We start from the raw sequence: 25,208 nt of genomic DNA, 5'->3' as shown, positions 1-25,208 counted from the left end.
TTCATCTCTTAGCAGCAAGGGCGTGGCTGCTCCCACACCAACTCTGGTAACAGCTGAAGGAAGCGAATCACGCAGACCTTGAGGTAGAGATAGATGCATCTTGTCAACTTTGTTTCTCATTTTCCCAACCTTATGTTCAGTTGGCCCCATTCCCTCAGTGGTTTGCTTGTTTGTTTGTTTGTTTAGCTCATGCCTGCTGTATATCCACATATCCACCTTTTGGCATTAGTGGCCTTATGCCAAGTCTACTTTTGGGAGAAAAGTTGTTTAGGCCAGCTGCTTTGTAATCTGGTTTAGTCAATTTCACAGTCCTATTTTCTTGTATAAAACTTGGGAGAAATTTAGGAATATTGAACCCTTCCTTCCTCGTTAAAGGTAAAGGGTAAAGGGACCCCTGACCATTAGGTCCAGTCGTGGCCAACTCTGGGGTTGTAGCGCTCATCTCGCTTTATTGGCCGAGGGAGCCGGCGTACAGCTTCCGGGCTATGTGGCCAGCATGACTAAGCCGCTTTGGCGAATCAGAGCAGCGCACAGAAACGCTGTTTACCTTCCTGCCAGAGTGGTACCTATTTATCTACTTGCACTTTGACGTGCTTTCGAACTGCTAGGTTGGCAGGAGCAGGGACCGAGAAACGGGAGCTCACCCCGTCGCGGGGATTCAAACCGCTGACCTTCTGACTGGCAAGCCCTAGGCTCTGTGGTTTAACCCACAGCGCCACCCGCGTCTCCCTTCCTCATTACAAGCATTCAAATGGTCATTCTGGCTCTGGCACTTGGTCTCCCTTCCTTCCTCTGTCTCAGCCCCAGTTGGTCCATCTCACTTTGTTTTGTCTGCACCAGCCTGCCTCAAGCCTGGTCCCCTCCAGATGTTTTCAACTGCAACTCCCATGTGCACCAGGCAACATAGTCATGCTGACTGCAATTGATGGGAGTTATAGCCCAAAGCATATGAAAGGCACCAGGTGAGGAAGAGTGGTCTAATCTGACAAAAAGTGGGTCTCCAGGTCCCAAGAATTTTTCCCAGCCCTACCTGGGAAATAAATAAAACTTGATGGGTTTTGGCATGCAAAGCATCAACTCTCCTACTACATCCCATTTCTGTTCTTAACCTATATTGCAATTTCCCCATAGCGTTCATGCTGTGGATTGACAGTTTAAAATCCAACATTCTCCTATTCTATTCTTTTCCTCTCCTCTAACTCTTGCACTGTTTTTCATTTTTTCTTTTGCAAGAGCAGAACTCTTGTTGTTTCCCTTTTAATTAGGGATGTGTCTGCATGAGACAGGATGTGGCCCTGGCTTGGGGCTTCTCCACTGTCCCCTGCTCATAACATACAACAGTGAAACACAAGATGAATACCTGCCCCTCTTCCATATTGGTGGGGAAAGGGTGAAACAAGCAGTGTGTCAATGCTATTTTGGGTTGCTGGCCTGCATGTTGTGTAACATTTCTCATTGGGGTCCCAGCCCGCATGGCCAGTGGTCAGTGAATTGTTATCTGGCGAAATCTAGAGGGGTGTAGAGTCCATGTCTTCCCCACCATATTTGAGCTCGATAAATATTGGAGAGCAATTTGATTTCTCAACACTGGGCTTTTTGTGTTAGAAAACTGATAGCCTGTTTGCTCTGATATCCAAGTACTGCACACTTAGAGTTGTATACAGCATTAGTCATTTTCGGAGTGCTTGCACTGAAAGGAAAGGAAATTACTATCTTAGATCCTTTAATTACAGTCTGAGTAAATGCCATGACCCCTGGATCCAGGAGTGATTTGGACACAAAGTTGAAGGCTGCAGGGGAACTGGATGGGGAGCTAGTCTGGGTCAGGTATCAGAGCTGACTGCAGAAGACAGGGAGGCTGTTGGGCTTGAGACGGTTGGACAAGAATTCCCAGAAGAACCTCCCAGGCCATCAAGGCCTATTGGGACCCGGGACCCTCATAGACAACTTCCCTTGAAGAACCAAATGTCTCTCACTGCACATCACCGGCCCAGCAGTGCTAGAAGTCCACCAGTAGGGGAGGCTATGGAACAAAGGAGACTTGTCCATCTTCAGTCCAGAGGGTTGCTTATTTAAGGCTCTGAAGTTATTTGGACTCAAGGGCGTGGAGCCTAGAGGAGGCTGTCTCCAGACACAAGAGGCCCAGGCTGCTCCCAGTCTTCGTCAGAGCAAGTTGCTCACTTGCACCCATCAGTGGTCCAGTAGCCATGCCTCCAATCTTGCCCCTTTCCAGGCAGGTTCTGCATCAGACCAGAACACGACGGCAGAACTTAAGTTGGACAAAACCCAAACTGAACTAAGCTTTTGTTCATTGGGGACTGACACATTGTGCGTTTTGTGCTATAAACTTGTACATATGCACAGTTGTTGGATGGTGTGCTGTTGCCGTGAAGATTGAATTTTGCCTTCAACACGTAGGTGTATGCTGAACTGTGCTGTACTCTGGGGGCTTCATTACATTCCATGCTTTGATTCATATTTTCAGCATCTGTGAAAAAATTTTAAAACGTAATTGGCTTTGTGTACCACTTTCCCAGTAGAATAAAAGCAGCAATGGTGTGGATGGGAAATAACTAAGATGAAGTGGGATGCGGGAGAGCTGTTTTGTGATGGCTAGATGTGAACTCACTCTTGAAATGTCCTGTGGCTTGTTGCTGAAACAAACGTGTATGAAGAAGTAAAGAAAGAGAGGAAAAAACCAATCTGAAATTGCTGTTGACTCATCAGGGCAGACACGAGTGGGATCAGCATAAGTCCTGACTGCTGCGGTTCGGATGCATATCTGAACTCGCCAGGTGCTCATCCAAGACAGGGTGGCGTTGTTCAGAATTGAATCAAATGTGGGAAAGCTCAATTGGATTTCCCTTTGTTCAAAGCGTGCGTGCGCGCGCACACACACACACACACACACACACAGACTTGGATCCAGAAAAGCACAAGTAGAGTTTGCAGGCACATAGCAGGACTTCCATGCACCCTTGGTTCTGCAGCCCCTTATGCCTCTGGGGGAAAGAATCAGCAGAAATTGGCACACTCCCCACGCATGAGCAGTGGCTCTCTGAATATCGTCCCTAGATAACAAGCTTTTGGTTTGTTTTGGAACAACTCAAGGGGTTGTATCCAGTGTTGCAACAATTAAAAGCAACTTACCGTATTTTTCGCTCTATAGGACGCACTTTTCCCCCTCCAAAAATGAAGGGGAAATGTTTGTGCATCCTATGGAGCAAATGCAGGCTCCTTGGCTTCAGCAAAAGCAACGTGAAGCCTCCAAAGTTCAGAGGGAGCGCTCCCTCTGCGCTCCGGAGGCTACGCGTTGCTTTCGCTGAAGCCTGGATAGCGAGACGGGTCGTGCGCACTGACCCCTCTCGCTCTCCAGGCTTCAGGGATAGCCACCTGAAGCCTTTGGAGCGCAGCGGTACCTTGCGCTGCGCTCCAAAGGCTTCGGGGTTAGCTGCGCAAAGTCTCCGCAGGGCAGCGGGGTGTCTTCACCCCGCTGCCCTGGAGAGGCTTGAAAGGCTGTCCCCGAAGCCAGAAGAGTGAGGCAGAGCACTGCACAGCGTCTCGCTGTTCTAGCTTGGGGATGCCGGGGCTTTATGGGGAAACCCCGGGCTTCCCCCTTCAGCCCCGATACTGATTTGATTCAAAATATTTTTTACTTGTTTTCCTCCTCTAAAAACTAGGTGCGTCCTTTGCTCGGGTGCGTTCTATGGAGCGAAAAATACGGTACTAGGTGGCTTGTTCTGCTGGTGAAGTGTTTTGCACCAGTGGGTTGTTGTTGTTGTTGTTGTTGTTGTTGTTGTTGTTGTTGTTGTTGTTGTGCAAGGGAATGCATAAGCAGCATGCTGGTAACTTTGTTGCACAATAGAACGCACAATGGGTTGTTCAATGGGTTTCTGCTAGTGCAACTGTTGCATTGCATTCCTCTGTTATGCAGCATGAAAACTCCTGTTGGATACAGATCTTTATTTCCTTTTCCCTTTTGTAGCTCCTATTAACCTTGTAAAAAAAATTCCTTTCTTTTCTTCTTTTGTAGTTTGTGGGGGGGTGTTCCTTTTTATTTTCCCCTTTAAACAGCCTTTTAAATAGTGACTTGATGATTATTATTTTAAATAAGTAATTGACTGATCCCTGAACTGAGGGTGGGCGGGGGGAGGGATGTCTCACTGTGGGGAGGGTTGCACGGAATTTAAACTTAATCAAAGATATGAGTTGCCATTTTGCAAGGAAAACTCTTCTCTCCACCCCTATTTTTATCTTTTAGCACCACCAAAGGAGATGTAATTTGGTATTACGGAAACAAAGGCGGCCCAGAACCTGTCTTCTTAAATCCCGGTGGGTTATATCAAAAACTGTTGGAATGTTGGTTTATGTTATAGCAGTGGGATGCGTTAGTGTGTGTTGTGTGTGTGCTTGCACGGTCTTTGTCTGTGGGAATCCCATGAAAGAGAGCTACTGGGTCTTTGTAAGAGGAGTCTCATTCAGTGGTGCATTTCTGTTTGGAGGTGCATTGGCTACATGTGGAGTAAACTGGCTTTATAAATATCTCAACTTTTTAAAAAAAAAAAATACCGATGAGTAGGGCACTTAACTAAAACATGGAAGGTTGTAGCCTGAGGGCTTGTTCTAATAATTACTTTGCCTACAGCAGCTTGCAGGGGAATTCAGGAGTCAGGCAGTGCTGAGGCATATTGCTGATGCTGATGTAGTGTATCATTTGGGAGGATCTTCTTTCAACATAACTTAGAACTAGATACTTTTAGTGCTGGAAGGGACCTTGGACGTCTATCTAGTCAAGGGATGGGGAATCTCCAGTCCATGGGCCAGTCTTGGCTCAGGACAGGGCGGGGAGACCTGTTTGGCCTGCAAAAACCCACGCCCACCTGTCAATCAGCAACATCACTGGGGCAGGTTCGGCACTGGCAATGCTGCAGGGAGCAGGATTGGACCTTCCTCCCATCAGCTGATGAGCTGGGGAGTTTAGTCCTGCTGGGTGCTGATTCGCCTGTGCGTTCCCTGCAGGGAACATGCTGGTGAAGCAGAACCTCATTGCCATGGCTCAGTTGGTTGGAACATGGTGCCAATAATGCCAAGGTTGCAAGCTTGATTCCCATATGGGACAGCTGCATATTCTTGCATTGCCAGGGGTTGGACTAAATGATCCTCGTGGTCCCTTCCAACTCTACAATTCCATGATCCATGACTTGGGGCTTTATGTTAGGTTGAATGGTGGGATTGACTCTTGTCAGCATGTCAAGACCGGCCTGCAGGGTGGAAACTGATAAAGATCTGGCCCAGAAGGTTCCCTGCCCCTGATCTCATCCATACCCCACCCCATTCAATGCAGAATCTACAGTGCAAGATGCAGAGTCCGGCATCTCTGACAAGTCCCCAGAGAAAAGTGAACCAACCACCGTTTAAGACAGTGATGGCCAAACTTGGCCCTCCAGCTGTTTTGGGTCTACAGTTCCCATCATCCCTGACCACTGGTCCTGCTAGCTAGGGATGATGGGACTAGTGGTCCCAAAACAGCTGGAGGGCCAAGTTTGGCATCACTGGTTTAAGACCATCTGTCAAGCAGCTCTCACTATTAGGAAATTTCTCCTCCTGCCCAGCCAGAATCTGCTTCCTTGCCATTTCCACCCCTTGGTTCTAGACCTGCCCTCTGGAGCAACAGAGATGAAGTCTGCTCCATCTTCTAAACAACAAACCTATAAGCTCATTCCGCATGTTCATATCCCACCATCCCTCACTTGCATTGCACAAAGCTGTTTTTTAAAAAAATGAAAATACATGCTACTTAACTAAACGTAATACATAAAATGTTAAAATGGATTAAAGCCAAACTTGAATGGAAAATGTCTGCTGGAATTGGGGAGCCTCCAGTAGGTGCAGAAGTTCAACAGGGATGGGGCTGTTTGACCTCATCAGGAAGAGAGTTCCACAAATTTGGGCTCACAATACTGAATGCACAGCTCCTGCTGGATACAAACTGTTCATCTGTGCCATGAAGGACCTCTTATGAGAGACTCTCCCCAAGACCTCAGTGATCAGGCAGGGATATAAAAGTATAAGCAGAGCATTAGAAAGTTTGTAGGCAAATAAAATGGGGACACTGGCCACACCTGCATGCAGTGCAAAGCCCAAAAAAATCCTGGCATAATAAGCCAGGACATGCATGAGTTGTATGCAGGGGCACGCAGCTGATTTGCAGCCACTTTGCTCAGCAGTTAACCATAGTTAACTGCGTGCAAATCCAAAAACTATGGTTAATGGCTTCGGAACAAGCCAGAGTGTGAAGCCAGCTTCAAAGCATAGCTTTGTATCCTGGTTTCTTTTGAAGCTTGACATTTACTATTTCATTACATTTATACACCATTTGAGAATAAAACAATAATCACAGGGAGGGACGGACGGACGGGCTGCAAAGGAGCATGGCATCTCTGTACCTGGCATCACAAAGGAACCTGGCATCACTCCTAAGGTAAAGGTAAAGTGACCCCTGACCGTTAGGTCCAGTCATAGCCGACTCTGAGGTTGCGGCACTCATCTCGTTTTACTAGCCGAAGGAGCCAGTGTACAGCTACTGGGTCATGTGGCCAGCATGACTAAGCCGCTTCTGGCGAACCAGAGCACCACACAGAAACACTGTTTACCTTCCCACCGGAGTGGTACCTATTTATCTACTTGCACTTTGACGTGTTTTCAAACTGCTAGGTTGGCAGGAGCTGGGACCGAGCATCAGGAGCTCACCCCATCGCGGGGTTTCGAACTGCCGGCCTTCTGATTGGCAAGCCCTAGGCTCTGTGGTTTAGACCACAGTGCCACCTGTGTCCCTGGCATCACTCATATCCTGGCTTATTAAGGTAGTAATTTTGACTTAGAACTACATTCATGGCCACTGTATGACTTTCTTGGTAGAGGAAGAGCCACCTTAATTTTGGAGCTGTTGTCCCTTTTGTCTTCCACTCTTGTACAGTGGTTCCAACCCTACCCCTCCTAGCCAGGCTGTTGCATGAGTTTTCAGAATGGAAGCAACCTAGTTGTTGACTTGAAAGGCTGCGCATAGCTCAGTGGCAGAGCACGTGCTTTTCATGTGGAAGGTCCCAGGTTCAGTCTCTGCATCAGCCTGAGACCTCAGCGAGGGTCCCCAGCGGTGTGAGAAGGAGGCGCAGTGGTCTGTCTCAGTACAAGGCGACTATGTAAGTCCACAAGTTAAAAATAAATCCAGGGAGAGCAACGGGATTCAAGCCCTGTCTCTTCTCTTTAATTAAAAGGGGGATGCTGAGAATTCTCAGCACATCTGACTTTGTTTTTGCATGCCTTAATGCCACATTAAGAGATCAGTGATCACTTATTCACACCGTGCCACAAAGCTGTAATGCAAGAATTGGGTACTGCCGCTGACATCCCTGATCTTTCTGCATCAACGACGAGTTCATTCTCTGCTAAATGTGGCCTCCACGGGGAGAGTAGCTGATGTTGGAGGGTTGCGGGATAGATCATTATATTACACAGCTAGTGCTTATTCTTCTGGATTATGGCCAGCAAATGTAGGGCAGTTCTAGAGAGAGAGAGAGATCTCTGCTGTCAACCAGTGTTGCTGCGCACCGTTAAGGACCCTATTTGAGAGATGTGCCGTATGCGTGTAAAAGGGGATAAAGTGCCTTTCATTAAGCCATATATGCAGCTCTTTCGGCGTGCCAAAGCCTTGCAATCTTTCGTCTGAAGAAAGTGAGATCCAGTCCGCTGTCATCATTGTGTAAGAACATAGGAAGCTGCCTTAAACCAAGTCGCACTGACAGGTCTGCTAGTTCTGTATTACACTGAGTAGCAGGGGCTTTCCATGCTTTCAGACAGGAAGTCTTCCCAAGCCCTACCGGAGGACTCCAGAGATTGAACCTGAGACATTCTGCAATCCACAATCTACCACTGAGATGCAGCTTTCGACTGCATCCTATCCCTGGGGAGTATCCCTGGCAGTATCCTGCATCCTATCCCTGGGGAGAAGCCAGAAAGTTAGGGAACTTGGGAGTTGTGTCCTACCAAGTTATACTCAAAGTAGGCCCTTTGAAATTAATGAACCTAAATTAACCATGTCCATCAATTCCAGCGGAGCATGAGACTCTTCATCTCAGCGTTGTGGGTTCAAGCCCCATGTTGGGCAAAAGATTCCAGCTTTGCAGGGGGCTGGACTATCGTGGTCCCAACTCTACAATTCTATGGTTCTATGGGTCTACTATGAGTAGGACTGGCTTTGGATGCAAGCTTTTTTCTTTAAGTTACGAGCAGAAACCGCCACAAATGTTGACGGGAATGACTACAGCGGCATAAAACCAACCTGCGCGTTCCACAGCGTTGATGTTACCCTAAACTGAGGGTAGCCAACGTGGTGCCCTCCAGAACCACAATTCCCATCATCCTTGACTACTCTTGGCCTTGCTGCCTGGGATGGGTTGGAGTTGGAGTCCAACAACATCTGGAGGGTACCACATTGACTACCATGCCCTAGATGTATACACTTCACTCTTCTTGTAAATAATACTCTTTATTATTACTATGATGCTGCTGATTATATAATGTTCTTCCATGTACGCACTTCAGGGTGACATAGATTGCCCCCCCCAAGCCACTTTTCATGCCAGGCCTGTGAGATATTTTAGAATGAGCGAGTGTAGCTTAAATTTGCTCACTTGGCATGATGGCAAAGCTTGCAGAGGAGTTTACGATTATTATTATTGTTGTTATTATTTCGGGTTTTGGGCTGCAGGCTGCTGTCCACAAGCCTTGGGAGCCCGGCGGGAACTCCCGCCGGGTTCCAAAGGCTTGCAGATAGCTTCCTGAAGCCTGAAGAGCGAGAGGGGTCAGTGCGCACTGACCCCTCTTGCTCTCCAGGCTTCAGCGAAAGCCTGCATTCACCCCATAAGACGCACACATATTTCCCCTTCATTTTTGGAGGGGGAAAAGTGCGTCCTATAGGGCGAAAAATACGGTATTTGTTACAGATAACTCCCCATTTACGCGTGTTCAATATGTGTGTGACCATGCATACACACATTGGCCCAAACCTGGAAGTAACCCAAAAATGCCATAAAAAGGGGCGGGGGCAGGAGAGGGTGTTTTGGGGCTTTTTAAATGGTATTTCACATATACATGATTTCACGTATGCGTGCAGTTCCTCGTAATGTAACCCCCCTGCGGAAATGGGGAACTGTCTGTAAATTTGCATGCCGCCCTTCATCCGTAGAACCCTGGGCATTGCACAACATAAAAATGCAATATACTAAAAACACAAAATACATAATAAAAACAAAAACAAACCAATGATTCCCCCCCCCCAACAGCACATTAAAAAGTGTATCGGATATTTATCAGCCAGAGGCCTGGCAGAAGAGGAACGTTTTGCCTGGCACCTAAAGATATGTAACAAAGGTGCCAGCCAACCTCAGAGAAGGCTCATTCTCGTGTTGCCACCCTCTGGACGTCACGTGGACATTTCCTGTTTCTTGGTGCTGCTTCTTTACCAGTATCTGAACCAGTTCCTAGCTATGATTGGACATTCTGGAGTAATAGTTTTATTGGTTTGGTTACACCGTCTATCCAGGGTTTCCCAAGCATGGGTCTCCAGATGTTTGTGGACTACAGTTCCCATCATCCTTGACCACTGGTCCTGCTAGCTATGGGTGGTGGGAGCTGTAGTCCAAAAATAGCTGGAGACCCATGCTTGGGAAACCTTGATCTATTCCAAGGCTTCAGGACCCTCTAAGAAGAATTAAGAGTTGTGGTGTCATTCAGTGGAACAATCCAGGACGAGCTTATGAAAGGCTTTTTTTCTCCCCCTCCTCTTATTCTTCTTTACAGAGCAACAGACATTTGAACCCTGTTTAATGTACATCTCCCCATAGATAAAAGGATGCTTAAATCGCCTTTTAGCTAATTGAATGGTGGTAATAAGGGTCTGCGGATGAGTCTTTAGGCTAATAATGACTGAAGAGGATTCATTAATGAAGAGAGCTCACGCGGGACTGATCCAGTTGAAATCTGCAGGAAAAGAAAATCTGCGATGAGTTATTTAGTCAATTATTGAGACTAATCAGATGGGTGTTTTGCAAGTTTCATTAGAGTGTTCTTTAGGCATGGTTTAACTAATTTACAGAGTGACCCTTGGCACGCTGTTGCCCTCCCTTTCAGCAAGACCCTCTTGTAATGGGCTTTCATTTTGCCAATGGAGAGGCAGTTGCGATATTAATTCCCCATCCCCCAAAACTGCCCAGGTGTGGTTAATATCTAGAAATACATAGAGCCATATCAGCAGTGGAGGCTGATCTATTAAGACAGTGGTGGCCAAACTTGGCCCTCCAGCTGTTTTGGGACTACAGTTCCCATCATTCCTGGCCACTGGTCCTGTTAGCTAGGGATGATGGGAGTTGTAGACCAAAAACAGCTGGAGGGCCAAGTTTGGCCACCACTGCATTAAGGCGAATGGGGCAGTGCCCCAGCCAGCCCCCACCTGCCTGCCATCTCACTTACTACCAGCTGCCTGTCGGCTTCCTCCTCCTCACTCTCTGTTTTGTCCTTGTAGAGGTCAGCAGGGGAGAGGATGGGGACAAAATCAGAGGTAATTGGATCCACCTGTCATTGGCTCAAGTTCCACCTGTCCTTGGGTTTGGCTCCACCTGCCATTGTCTTTTCTGTGGTGGCTCCCTTGTTGTGGAATGCTCTCCCCAGAGAGGTTCATCTGGGACCTTCATTATACACCTTTAAGCACCAGGAGAAAACATTCCTCTTTAACATCTTCAACATGACATCTAATGCTCTTTTAAAATGTGTTGTGGACGGGGCAATTATCAGGTTGTCTTTGTTTTTATTATGTACTTTGTGTTTTTTATATTGCGAACTGCCCTTAGATCTATGGGTATATGCTGGTATGCAAATAATAATAATAATAATAATAATAATAATAATAATAATAATAATAATAATAATAATAATAATAATATAGGTCTGCCTGCCTTCTGTCTGGCCAGTACCCAATGGGCACCATTCACCATTACATAGCAGTGTAAAATACATGGCTCTCCAACCCCACTGTATTTCCATCAATTCAGGACATGGCATGTCACAGCAGCCTTTATGAAAACAACCAATAAAACACAGCTCAGGAATACTGTGTCTGGTAAGGCAGCTACAAATGTGCCCATAAAATAGGAATATTGTGCCCTGGTACAATTGGTCTAGCAAGCACGCTGTGTATTGATGCACACCTTGTTCGACCAAGTGTTTCAAACATACAGAGCTTTTAGAAATGGTGACGATTTTTGTTATACAGTGCTAAGTATCTAGAATATGCACTCGAGTCGTCCTATTCCCCCCCCCCCCAGCTCCAATTTATTTTACTGTCGAGGGATAGGGTGGATCTCCCTCTTTTCCTTGTGGGCTCATAGTGTCTTAAAAGGACCCTTCCAAATGCTAAAATAAAATAAGTAATTACATTGTTGGGTTGGAGGTAGGGAAAGGCCAAATGAAATAAACATGAGATTTTCCAGATATAGAATCTATTTTAAAACCACCTGCCCTATGCCATATATAGACAGCCCTGAGAGCTATCAGGTGGGTATATATGCTAATATTTATATATTAAACATTTAATTTATATGTTAATTTCTCCCCTCCCCTTTAATGCCAATGGTTGTAAGGCAGGGAAATGCAAATTTAAAAGAAAACAAATCTAGGTAATCACACAATTCTGGGTTGAGATTAACCTGGTTTTGATTTCCATTCTGTTGCAAACACTGACTTCGTCAGAGTTCAAATTCTATTGTTTAAGTCATAACACAGGATAAAAAGAACACCACATTGCAAAGTTCAAGTAAGCTGCTTGCATTGCTATGGCACGTGATGCACTGAGCTTGCAGGTTTGGATCTGGTCAGTCTCCCTAGATGGGAGGCCACCTTTGAACCAATTTGAGTGCCACTATGTTAAAAAAAAAAAAGTGGGACAGAGGTGCAATGAAACAAATTATGATTTAGAACAATCTGAACAAAGTGGAGCAAAATGTTCCTACTCACTAGTTTAAAGCATAACATTTGGATTGGATGACAACTGGCTGTCACCAGCTTATGCTTGATCTTAAAGGTAAAGGGACCCCTGACCATTAGGTCCAGTCGTGACCGACTCTGGGGTTGCTGTGCTCATCTCGCTTTATAGGCCGAGGGAGCCGGCGTACAACTTCCGAGTCATGTGGCCAGCATGACTAAGCCGCTTCTGGCGAACCAGAGCAGCACACAGAAATGCCGTTTGCCTTCCCACCGGAGCGGTACCTATTTATCTACTTGCACTTTTTGGTGTGCTTTTGAACTGCTAGGTTGGCAGGAGCAGGGACTGAGCAACGGGAGCTCACCCCGTCATGGGGATTCAAACCGCCGACCTTCTGATCGGCAAGTCCTAGGCTCTGAGGTTTAACCCACAGCGCCACCCGCGTCCCGGTTTGATCTTACAAACCATAATAGCAAATATAGCTACTCTGTAGGTGCTGGACCTCTCTTGATTTCTATAAAGGGAAGCAAATCTAAACAAAGGGTTGTATCCAACTAAGATCTATCTACTCAGAATAGGCCCACTGAACCTAAGGGGCCTGTGTTAGCCTTGCCTATTAACTTCATTGGGTCTGCTCTTGAGTTGAACTAACATTGGATACCACCCAAAATTGGGGAATTCCTTGAAGAACTTCCGCAGGCATCCAGCTCCTGAATCATCATATTAGGGACAGTACAAGCAACTCCCCATATACACAGGGGTTATGTTCCCAAGCTGTATATTGGGATACACCATTGAAAAAGCCTCTAAACTCCTCCTAAACCTCTGGAAACCCTTAAAAAAAACCCCCAAAACCAACCAGACCACCACAGTTGCTCTCTCCAAACCTCCTTTCTCAAACTCCGGCTCTCCAAAGGCCTCAAAGGTTGGCGCAAGACTCCTGGGATTGCACTTGCAAAGTCTCGTGGGGTTGCTTGATGTTGTGTTTGTGCCCTTTTGGCTGTTTTCATGCTCTTTTAGGGCCGTTTTGGCGCCTTTCCGTGTCACTTCCTGGTGGATGGCACGGTCACGCGTGCCTTGAACGTGCATAAATGGGGAGCTGTCTGTATAACAGAAAGTACAATGCTCTCGGTCCTTCCATGATGGCCTTATATATGCAGACACACAGTGGTACCTTGGTTCTCAAACTTAATCCATTCCGGAAGTCCGTTCCAAAACCAAAGTGTTCCAAAACCAAGACGCCCTTTCCCATAGAAAGTAATGCAAAATGAATCAATCTGTTCCAAACTTTTAAAAACAACCCCTAAAACAGCAATTTAACATGAATTTTACTATCTAACCAGACCATTGATGCATAAAATGAAAGCAATAATCAATGTACTGTACTATAAAATAAATAAGACAGTATTGCAGATGATAAAAATTATTATTTTCTTACCTGCACTGATGATAGTCATTGTTTGGATGGGGGGTTTTATCCATTTCCACAGTCACACAATCAATCAATCAATCAATCAGTAGCTGAACTGGGTTCCACACAGTCACAAAAACAAATTAACTGAAAAAGCCTCAAAAACAAAAATGCAAAATAAATAGGAAAAGGAAAAGCGCCGAACTTAATCCGTTCCAGAAGTCCGTTTGACTTTCAAAATGTTTGAAAACCAAGGCGCCCCTTCTGATTGGTGCAGGCACCCCAGAAACAATAGCGGACAACCGCATTGGACGTTCGGCTTCTGAAAAACGTTCGAAAACTGGAACACTTACTTCCGGGTTTTCGGCATTTGGGAACCAAGGCATTTGAATACCAAGGCGTTTGAGAACCAAGGTACCACTGTACTGCTCAAGAGTGGGCCTTCTTTCGTGTGTAGAGCATGTCATCAAAAGCAGCAATTTTGAACAGTCCGCTCGCATAATAACTGTGAATGAGAGTTGGGGGTGGTTTGCTATGGTGTGTCAGCTCTTGATTTCATTGTCAAATGGAACATGCCAAGTCAGACCTTTGGTTCACCAACCCAGTGACTGGCAGCAGCTCCTCAGGATTTCAGACAAGGGACATTCTCAGCCCTACCAGCAGATGCCCTGGACCTGAGACCACCTGCACTTAGCTCAGATGCTGTACTGCTGAGCTATGACTGCAGATAAAGAGTTCAGCTTTCATAAGCTTTTATCACCTTTCCTCCCATGCAGGGGTATATGGCTTGAGCAATTCTTTGCTGGATACACCATGGAAGAAGCTTCAGTATGGAAAGCAGCTTTTCACGGATGTCATCAGGCACAGCCAGGACCTTGTGAAGGAAGATCTGGTGCAAGAGCTCATTAAAGTGATGAATAACCAAGACCCGTAAGTCTGTGCCTTGGCTGTAACGTACAGCCATTACCTGGGGATCGGCAACTCTAAGCCTTTGCTTTGCCTGTAAATAAGAATGCTTGTGGGAAAATGTTCGGTTTTTCGTCTTGTGCTTTTTAATGCTTTCAGTCTTAAGTGTATTGAACTAAATTCCTTCTTATGTACACGGTTGCTTGCATTAGCGGAGAGAAAAATAGGAAGCTTCCTGATAATGGTGCCAGGCAATTGTTCCATCTGGCTCATTATCTTCCACACCAGGGATGGGTGGTTTTTTGTGTGTGTGAAAGCATATTTACTTATTTATTTGCAATATTTATTTGCAATATTTCCAGCCGGCTTTTCATTACAGAAAAGACTCCCAAAGTAGGCTGCAGTCACAATGCGTTTGTTTGTTTATTTAATTTATTATCTACTTCCCATGAGGCATCCCAAAGCAATATATAGTATAGCAAAAACATATACAAAACAATTACATGTATAAAAACAGTTGAAACCATTATATATATAGAGAGAGAGAGATAAACAGCTTAAAGTAACAGCAGCACATGCATAAAATCAGTTTAGCTTGAATATACCGTATTTTTCGCCCTATAGGACTCACTTTTTCCCCTCCAAAAATGAAGGGGAAATGTGTGTGCGTCCTATGGGGCGAATGCAGGCTTTCGCTGAAGCCTGGAGAGCGAGAGGGGTCGGTGTGCACTGACCCCTCTCGCTCTCTCAGGCTTCGTGCACCTCTCCGCAAGCCGCAGGAGCCCTGCGTTGGGCGCCCGCAGCTTGCGGAGAGTTGCCTGCATGCCGAAGGCTGGGCACGCTGAGCTCAGCGCGCCCAGACTTTGCACAGCTCTCCGCAGGGCGCGGGAGCCTGGCACTGGGCTCCCACGGCTTGCGGAGAGTTACCTGTTCTGGGGGCTGGGGTCGGGGGAAGCTCGGGCTTCCCCCGCCCCAGCCCCGCGCCTGGGGGGAAATAATTTTTCCCCCTTTATTTCCCCCCCAAAAAACTAGGTGCGCCTTATGGGATGGTGCGTCCTATAGGGCGAAAAATACGGTAGATACCAGCGGGGATAAAGGTTTGTTGGAAGAGGGTTGTCTTTAGCAAAAGCAGGAAAAAAAATGGGGAAAGTGCCTCTTTGATATGTAATGAGTCCTAAAGCATCAGTGTTGCTACCACACTAAAGGCCTGATTCTGTCCATCATGCAGAATTGGCCTCCTGACGGGATGCCCTCTCCTGCAGAACGAAGTGATTGGTAGGGTATGTAAGAGGGGAAGAAGACTACCTCTTAGGTAGCTGTTAAAACCTCATATATTAAGAACCAACAAATCTTATATAGGAGAACCATCAAAATAAAACAGAAGTCAAGCAATAAAGTCAGTAAGCACCCAAGTAAAACCTGGTGGACATCTCCTGTAATTTGCCCTTGACCGGCCTTTGTCCACTTGGTGCTCATCACCCCTGACCATTGGCCATGATGGCTTGCAGCTGATGGAAGTTGCAGTCCATTAACATCTGGAGAGCACCAAGCTGTCCTTGCTGGTATTTTGACAGCTTATCACGTTACTGTGTGCTCTCGAGGTTTCGATATCTATGGTGGGAAACGTGTGCTGGAAGGAGCAGAGGTTGTGCCACCTCCATTTGGTTTGCTTTCTGTCTCCAGTCAGCTGCCAGATCCCGCAATTGAGGATCAAGGAAAGGACTACATCCTCCCCATCCTGAACAAGTATGCAGCTGTATGCGTCCGCTGCCCTGATTATGGAACCAGGTAAGGGAGAACCCTTGCGCAAGAAAATGTGGCCGTCTGTTACATTTGGTTTAAATGATTTAGTGGTTCCCTCTAGAAGTAATTGGTTGTGCTGTAGAGTCACTGAGTCTACAGCAAGTGAATTTGCAGACTTGGGAGGCTGTTTATCCAGATCTGCCCCAAACTTTAATATGTCAAAACGGGGTGGAGGAGGAAGGAGTTCTTTGGGGGTTTGGGGGGGTTTGGTATATTCTCCTTATCCATCACTTTGTATTGGTATGCTTTACAGGTAATGGGTGGTGCTGTGGTCTAAACCACTGAGCCTCTTGGGCTTGCCGATCGGAAGGTCGGTGGTTTGAATCCCCATGACAGGGTGAGCTCCCGTTGCTCTGTCCCAGCTTCTGCCAACCTAGCAGTTCAAAAGTATGTCAAAGTTCAAGTAGATAAATAGGTACCACTCCAGCGGGAAGATAAATTGTGTTTCCATGCGCTCTGGCTTCCGTCACAGTGTTCCATTGCACCAGAAGCGGTTTAGTCCTGCTGGCCACATGACATGGAAAGCTGTCTGTGGACAAACACTGGCTCCCTCGGCCTGAAAGTGAGATGAGTGCCGCAACCCCATAGTCGCCTTTGACTGGACTTAACTGTCCAGGGGTCATTTACTTTTACTTTTACCATTGGTGGGCTTAGCAGTGCAGCAAAAGCAAAGAGCCTGAATTTAGCAATGTGACAACAGAAAATTGAATTAGTTTCGCTCCTTCCTTTTTGACCCCAACAACTTGCTGCTTGGTTCACTGTGCAAGGTGGGGATTTTTTATTTTTTCAAGAGTGAAGAATTAGAATCCCCGGAGTTGGTTACCTAGAAGCATTCTTTAAAAAAAAAATTATACATTTTTCTTTTTCATTCATTACATACATTTCATATCCATAACATTTACTATGCATTCCTTCCTCCCTCCCCTCCTGGGCTTCCCCCAACTTCCGTTTCTGGTTTGTTTCTCCTTTCACCCACTTTGCTACCTCCTAAAAGAAAAAAAAAATACTAATAACATATTTATACAGTAACATCAAACCTAAAAACATAAAAATAAAAATTGAGTACATCGTATTATTTCTTTGTCTACCTAGAAGCATTCTTGATGTTCTTATTCCTTCCTCTTTAGGACAAATACAGTTATTCTCATTGATGCGGCAGGTCACGTCACCTTCACCGAGCGCACCATGCTGAACGCGGACGTCGACCAGTGGAAAACGAGCACCTACCAGTTCAAACTGCAGATTTGACAGCTCTCCATGGGAATGGGTCACACCAAAAAGGGGAGAAGGGGAGGTTGGCAAAGTGCAGTCTATTGAGCTGTAGGGGTGCGGAAGGCCTTGGCTGCAGCGTTCATACAGCAGAGGCTTGTTGATGCTGCGTAGCACTCCCTAGCGACCACCAAAACAATTTATTTATTTTTTGCACAAAATCCAAAACAGGAAAATCTGAACAGGAAAAGCTGGGCTGTATTTAAGAAGCAAACCACATTTTGCACAAGTGTACATGTTTGACTTTTGAAAGGGATGCTGTTAGGTAACACATTTACGTGGCGCAAGTATTTAAACTGAGAATCATGTGTGTGGAAGGGGATAAATAGGAACTGTGGATAATCATGGACAGCATTTCCTGTTTGCTCGGTCAAAGGGGGAGGCAGAGTTGGTAAACTAAAATGCAAATCTGTAAAAAAGGGGGGCACAATTCGGAATTGGTGATATCCTGCTAGTTTCAGTCCACTGGCATTGGAGTACTCCTGCCCATGCAGAGCTCAACTTTTGCAGGAACTCCCCATTTTCTCATTCTGTGTGTGTTTTTCCCACTGGGCATTCAGAGTTGGCCTTAACATTGAAGTGAATGGGATAGTCTCTGCTCCCACACAAACCCTACATATATGTTGACATCCTGATGGAACTTCTTCAGTAAGCCAGCCCCTGCCCCCCCCCCCGACTGCTACAATGAATTAGCCTAGAAAGGTTAAAATCAACACACTTTGATTTTAACTCTTTTGTCAAGCACTTCTAAGTTAAGAGTGTCTTTGTAAAAGAAATCAAGCTATGTCCTGTCTGCTTATTAAGGCAGATTAAAAAAAAAAAAGAGTTGTGGGGAGAGCTGGAACCCCCTTTTCTCATCATAACTGAATGTGTAATTTTGCAGCCTTTGATGTGTTGAATATATGTATGTTTCAGTGTTGCAGTACGTGTGATTATAGGCAAAATGGCAACTGCTCTCTCGATCTTACGCTCTCCAAGAGAACAAAGCTAAAACTGGGTTTTCTTTTTAACGTGAATTTTGCTTTGCATCTAACACCTGAGTGATGTAACACAGGAAGTCGAGCCTTGGGCTGCAATTCTAGTGTACCCATTTAGCTGGGAGCAAGCCCCTTGGAGCCATATGCGCAGCACTGCTAATGCCTGCTTTGTGGGGTCCTGGGAAGGGCCTTAAAAAATGGACTCTTGATTGCCATTCGTAATTCTGCAACTTCATAGTCTCCTTGTCTCCTCCAGGCAGACACTCAAGTGCTGTTAATTGTGCATATTTTCCAGTGCAATCATGTGCACTGGGAGTACTTACTACCCGGTCAGTGTATACAGGATTCAGTGGGAGGCTGGGGCAATGCCCCACCAACCTCAGCCAGCCCCTACCTGCCTGCCTTCCTGCTGACAACCAGCCCCCTCGCCACCTGTTAGCCTCCTCCCCTTAGTCTCAGTGTCGCCCCTTGCAGACCTCGGCAGGGGAAAGGATGGAGACGATACCAGAATTACGATGGAGACAAAAGCAAAATCAGTTGGATGCACCTGCCATTGGCTTTGGATCCACCTCCCGTCAGCCTCCCTGCCTTCCACCCTACCAGTCCCAATGGGCAATGGTAATCCTGCAAACTGCAATCCTGAGTGAGCTTTCTAGGGAGTGAAGCTCATTGAACTCGGTTCCTCCAGAGCAAATGCTAGGTTGCTTTTCTGTTAGACAGTACCGGGAGTTTGGAGGAGTCGCTTAAGTGAAGGAGTCTTAAGTCTGCACTTAAGTTTTCTCTGCATTTAAATCAGCAGACAAGGCATTATATGTAATGATGGATTTGTATTCATCCCCCCCCCTTCTCCCTTCTGTCTCTTGTACAGCATATTATTTCTGCATTAGTATTCCGCAAGCTGCATAAGTGTCTGAAGTTTTAGCTTTTCTTACACGTCCTGCAGATTTCATCAGCCGATTCGCCTCTGTGTCGAGGGCTTCGATAGCAACTTCAGGTGTGAGGCTTCTTGCAGCATAGCCTGTAATGCGTTGGGAAATGTGTGGTTAGGAGAACGGCGACAGGATCGCAGGGTGCTGTTCCCAGATTGGGACAGGAGCAGTTATAGGAACACAGGAAGCGACTTTACCCCAAGGCAAACCATCAGTCCATCGGACTCAGTTCTGTCCATACTGACCAGCAGTGTCTGTTCAGGGTTTCAGGAGTGGGATATTCCCAGCCTGAAGATGCCATGGATTGAACCTGGAGCCTTCTGCATGCATGCATACACACAAAGCAAATCCTCTTCCACTGAGCTACAGCGGCTGAATCCTCACTGAAGTATGTGTGGGAAGGGGTTGTGTTGCAAGGTAATGTAAAAGAGATGGGCTGGTCTGGGGGTGGAGGTAGGGAGCTTGCCATAGGGAACACTGATATTACCCCATCATTTCCCACAATGCACAGGTGATGTGAGAATGTCACACATGAGTGTGCACATCCTTAAAGACCATAGCACTTGCATCTTCAAATACTAGCATGGGATGCCTGGACGCTATCAATTAAAGATGCGCACACCCTTCGGAGGTGAGTGTATCTTAAATTCTCGCTTTGGCAAACACTAGCAGTGTGCCCAGAGCAGTCCTTGGATGGCCTACAAACCCAAAAACCACTTCAGGGGAAGCAAAGGAGAAGCTGCCATAGAGTTTTGAACTAGCAGCCTCTCCTACAAGCAAGCTTTATGGAATGGGGGTTCAAAACATAGGAAGCTGCCTTATACAGAGTCAGGCCGTTGTTCCCAGTAGCTCAGTGATGTCTGTGATTAGCAGTGGCCCTTTAGGGGTTTCAGACGCAGGAATTTCCCAGCCCTTTCTGGAGATGAGGGGGATTGAAGCCGTGACCTTCTGCATGCAAAAAAGCAGAACCACTGAGCTGTGAGCCATTGTCCTGCTAAATCTACACCTCCATTACAGTTGCCTTTGCATATGGCTTGGGTTGCGTCTGCCTCCTTTGCGGGTACTGGTACGTGCAAAGCAAACTGAGATAGATAGATAGATAGATAGATAGATAGATAGATAGATAGATAGATAGATAGATAGATAGATAGATAAAAGCAAACCCTTTTGCTTAAATATCTGGGAATGTTAAAAGGGTTGAATGCTGAATATTCAGCGGTGTCTGTAGCTGGGCCATATTGTGTAGGTAGACGCACAAATGTGCTCCCCAAACAGAGTTCAGGTGTATAATCATGCATACAGTTTGCGTGTTTCAGATCCTGGAGACTTTGCATCTTGGTGAACTTTAGGGAATAAGTGTTAACTTTCCAGCTTCCTTCTCGCGACTGTTAATAAGGGGATTTCAGTTGTTTGGCAACTCCGACCTTCAGGGTGCAGGCTCAGTGTGAAGAGTGGGTGGCAAACGCCCGGCGTTCACAAGTCATTACTTCTGCCAAAATAAAAAGTTCCACATGTGCAAAGTGACGGTGTACCCATTTTTCACTACGTGGAGATCATCTCGATGGTGTTTTTGTTTAAAAAATGCAGTGCTGTGTTCAGTAACAGTCCCTATATAACATGCCCAAACAAGAAGACCCACAAATATATGGCTATACGTCTTATACTTCAGTTAACAAACAGAACAATACATGATAATAATAAAACTGCTAGTTACAGATCCAATTTGATTATTAAGTATTTTTCAAATATCTCCCAATTAATACGGGATCTTTGGGAAAGGTTCTCAAAACGTTCTTGTGTAACCAAGAGATTCCTCTGGTTCGTCATTGGTTGGTAAGGACTCATTTAATGGATCAATTTCCTTTTTGTCAAGAGACTAAAGTCTTGGAAATGCAGATTGGATTTTTTATGACACAAACAGGCTGTTCCCCTTTTCTTCCCAGGAAAAGACAAGAACTAAATACATATTAAGCTTATTCATGAATTTGTGGGTCTTGTTGGTTATGCAGTATGTGTGTGTGTTTTAAGGACACACATACCACGTGTGAGGCATGTGCTATCTTTCTGAATGTACTTTGGAATTTTTTTATCCAGTATGCACCTGGCGTTGCATGGGAAATGCTGACACAGTCAGTTACTGCTGCTGTTTCCACTTTAGTACCTCCGTATTTCGTCACGCCTTAAACATCGCTCGGTGTATTGGTACAATATTGTGTATTGGCACTTGACGCTGCTGGCTCTTTTTATTTCTTAAGTGTCGGTAGGAGGCCTACTGATAACACACAGTACTGAAAAGGAAGGTGTGCAAGACGAGAGGTGTGACCTGCTTTTAAACCATGAACGAATAGAGCCTTGAATGCACTCCAGATTTAGCGAAGGTACAGCTCAATAATTTGGGGCTTTTTCGTTGGGCTGGGGCATGACCAAAGCGTGTAGGAGATGGCTGCCAATGGCTTCTAACCCTGACAGCTGTTATATGCCTCCAAGATCAGGGGCAGTAATGCTTCTGGGTACCAGTTGCTGGAAACGGCAAGCAGGGATGGTGCTGCTGTGCCTATGTCTTGCTTGTGGGTCTCCCACAGGAATCTGGTTGGCGGCTGTGAGAACAGGACTAGGCTAGATGGACCACTGAGAGCAGCAGGCTCTTCTCATGTTCTTAATGATGGAGGTTTATAGGCATGTTTTGGAGAGGGTGGCTAGGATTCCCCCCCCTTCCCCCTCTTGTAATTTGGGATAATCCCATAACAGACCCTCCAAGTGTCCCTATTTTCCAGGGACGTCCCTGATTTAGAGAAGCCATCGCGGTTTCTGATATGATCCCGGAATGTCCCTCTTTCCCTTAGGACATTCCTATTTTCATTGGAGAGATGTTGGAGGGTACAGTGGTACCTCTGGTTACGTACTTAATTCGTTCCGGAGGTCCGTTCTTAACCTGAAACTGTTCTTAACCTGAAGCACCACTTTAGCTAATGGGGCCTCCCGCTGCCGCGTGATTTCAGTTCTCATCCTGAAGCAAAGTTCTTAACCCAAGGTACTATTTCTGTATGGAATTATACGACACCCCAAGCCATCTGGAGGCAATCTTGTACAGTGGTACCCCGGGTTACATACGCTTCAGGTTACATACGCTTCAGGTTACAGACTCTGCTAACCCAGGTTAAGAACTTTGCTTCAGGATGAGAACAGAAATCATGCTGCGGTGGCGTGGCGGCAGCATAAGGCCCCATTAGCTAAAGTGGTGCTTCAGGTTAAGAACAGCTTCAGGTTAATAACGGACCTCCGGAACGAATTAAGTACTTAACCCAAGGTACCACTGTATAGGCAATCCTGTATCAGGAACCCTGGGAACTGTAGTTTGTTAAGGCGCTGGGAGTTGTTAGGGGACCTCTAACCCCCCCCCCCCCAACAGCAGAGCTACAGTCTTGAGTGGTTTAACCCACTTCCCGGGAAGCACTGGGAATTGTAGCTCTGTGAGGGGAATAGCAGGGTCTCCTAACAATTCTCAGTGCCATTGGCAAACTACAATTCCCACAATTATTTGTGGGAGGGAGCCATGACTGTTTAAAGTGGTGTGATACGACACAGACGGGACTCAGCTCTGCTTCGTCTTCTTGACAAATCATCAGATAGTTGAAGACAGCTGTTGTGTGTCCCCCACCTCAACTTGGTGAAGGTTCACCAGGCAGAACATACCCTGCTCTTTTGACCATTCCTCATAGCTATTAGCATTGATTTCTGTGGGTCACTTATGAGTATCAGACACTTAGGGGTATCACCTTAGTTTCCAGACCACCTCATCGTCCAGGTTGCCTTCCTCTGGATGTATTCTTGTTAATAATGCCCTCAAAATGCGATGCCCAGACACAGGACTGCAGCAAAGGATATTTCCCCAGAAACCTGGTTTTGAGTGTGCAAATAGTTTTTTCACAGGAGGCACAATTAAAACTTTGACGTTTGCACCACCAGGAGCTGCAGCCATACCTGGTTTAGTTAGAACTTGGGCCTAGTAAATGGAGGCAAAGTGACTTTTGATCAATGCAAGATTTTTATTCCTTTCTGTGCACCAAAAAAATGCAAATGAGAAATGTGTCACAAGGCAAAAGTTGCAGGAAAAATAATTTCTTTATTTTTGTAATGTATTTAAAAATAAATAAATAGAGGCAGTCTTAAGAATAAAGCTTGCTGCGGTTTGGTGTGGCTTTGAATGATCTTGTAAAAGCCATAACTCTGTGTGTGCTGAAGTGATTAAGTTGTTTGGTCCATTGAAGTAGAGTGATTTTTTTTTTAAAAAAAGAAAAGAATATAAATATATAATTTCTGTTTTTCTTTTAAAAATTGTTTTATATTTTATCACTTACACCTGTGTCCAAATGCAATCAATAAACTTGTTTGACCAATACTGTGTTGTAGCATTACTGTCTCCATGTGACATTTAAAGAACAGGATTCTGTGGATCTGAATGAGGACCCGATCCTTTGTGGACCTGTGCTGATTTGGCACGTTATAAAATTGAGTAGTGAGGAATGTATGGGGTCAGAAGGAATTTGCTCAAAAGTTACAGAAGGCCTCTAAGAGGTAGAGTGCATGGCTTCTTGGTGGTGGCACCCAGCTGTGGAATATTTTCCCTAGACACATTCTTTATTGTCTTTTCCACACCAGGTAAAGGATCTTACCGTTTACCCAGGCCTTTTACCATATTTTTTGCACCATAGGGTGCACCGGACCATAGGGCGCACCCAGTTTTTAGGGGGGGGGATCAAGGGGAAAAATCTTTTCCCCCCCCAGCCCCAAAGAGCAGCGTACAGGCTGCGCACAACCTCTCCTTGCCGGAGGGGTTGCGCGCGGCTATGTCACAAGCCAAGGCAGCGAGTGGGATGGATCCCGCTCGCTGTTTTGGCTTCCTCTTTAGCCCCGTGCAGCCTCTTCCTGCCGGGAGAGGCTGCGTGGGGCTAAAGAAGCCATAGCCCTGTGCAGCCTCTCCCTGCCGGAGGGGTTGCGCGCAGCTATGGCACAAGTCTGCATTCGCTCCATAGGACGCACACACATTTCCCCTCAATTTTTGGAGGGGAAAAACTGCGTCCAATAGAGCGAAAAATATGGTAAATGGCTAGCATTTTTTTAAAAATGAAATCTGGGCTTTAATTGTTTAGGGTGCATTTTATGGTTTACTGTGTTGTATTTGTTCCTGCCACAAATGGTTTATTAGTTTAAATACAAAAATTGCCAATCTAAAAATGCATTTGCACAATAAATATATATATATATATATCAAACTTATTTAAGTTCAGAATGTTAAAATTAAAGAAAAGCACATTTATGCATGATGTTCTTACCGTGTTCCCAATCATATATCTGGTTCAGCATTATCTTGTGTTTTGTTACACCGATACATGATAAAAGTACTCTTGTCTCTTAACAAAAAGCAGTTTTCATCCTTTGATTTATTGGGGTTTTTAGTTGATGCTTTTAATTAATACATTGAACTTTAATTCTGTATTTTGTTCTTCGCTCTCTAAGCTGCCCTGGGAATTTGTGATTGGAGTCAATATTACATACATACATACATACATACATACATACATAATTTTATTTGTATGCCACCTTTCCATAGTTCAAACCATGCTCAAGGCAACTTAGAACATGAAAAATACATAATTACTAACATAACAAAAGTCATAAGCAAGAAATAAAACATCAAAAAGTACACAACCAAATCAATTTCCACATAAATCATAATAAGATCTAAAATAAAGATACAAAATTAATATCCATAACCGCAACAGCCCCCTCTTCAAACAACCTCCCCCCTAAACAATTCCCCAACCCAAGAGTCTGTTCAGCAGCCTCAGCTTTTGTAGCTGGAGTCTGTCAGGGCCCTC

General features: G+C 45.5%; 1 protein-coding gene across 3 annotated transcripts in view; it reads left to right on the top strand.

Annotated features, from left to right (window-relative positions):
- TANGO2 (transport and golgi organization 2 homolog) overlaps positions 1-23,728 on the top strand; it is a gene marked incomplete at its 5' end in the record, with an annotated part of 99,153 nt that extends 75,425 nt beyond the window's left edge. For all 3 annotated transcript variants that reach the window (XM_081175090.1, XM_081175092.1, XM_081175091.1), the window contains 4 exons: positions 4,262-4,332; positions 14,222-14,375; positions 16,035-16,139; positions 17,282-23,728. In XM_081175090.1, the coding sequence (XP_081031216.1) occupies positions 4,262-4,332; positions 14,222-14,375; positions 16,035-16,139; positions 17,282-17,402 (451 nt within the window). In that variant the 3' untranslated portion in view covers positions 17,403-23,728. The remainder of the gene's footprint in view (positions 1-4,261; positions 4,333-14,221; positions 14,376-16,034; positions 16,140-17,281) is intronic.
- Between the last annotated feature and the right edge of the window lie 1,480 nt (positions 23,729-25,208).

The sequence above is a fragment of the Podarcis bocagei genome (genome assembly GCF_964188305.1).
Source record: "Podarcis bocagei genome assembly, chromosome: 16".
Taxonomy (NCBI): Eukaryota; Metazoa; Chordata; class Lepidosauria; order Squamata; family Lacertidae; genus Podarcis; species Podarcis bocagei.
The sequence above is the reverse complement of the archived record's forward strand: the minus strand, read 5'-3'. Positions and strand labels throughout refer to the sequence as shown.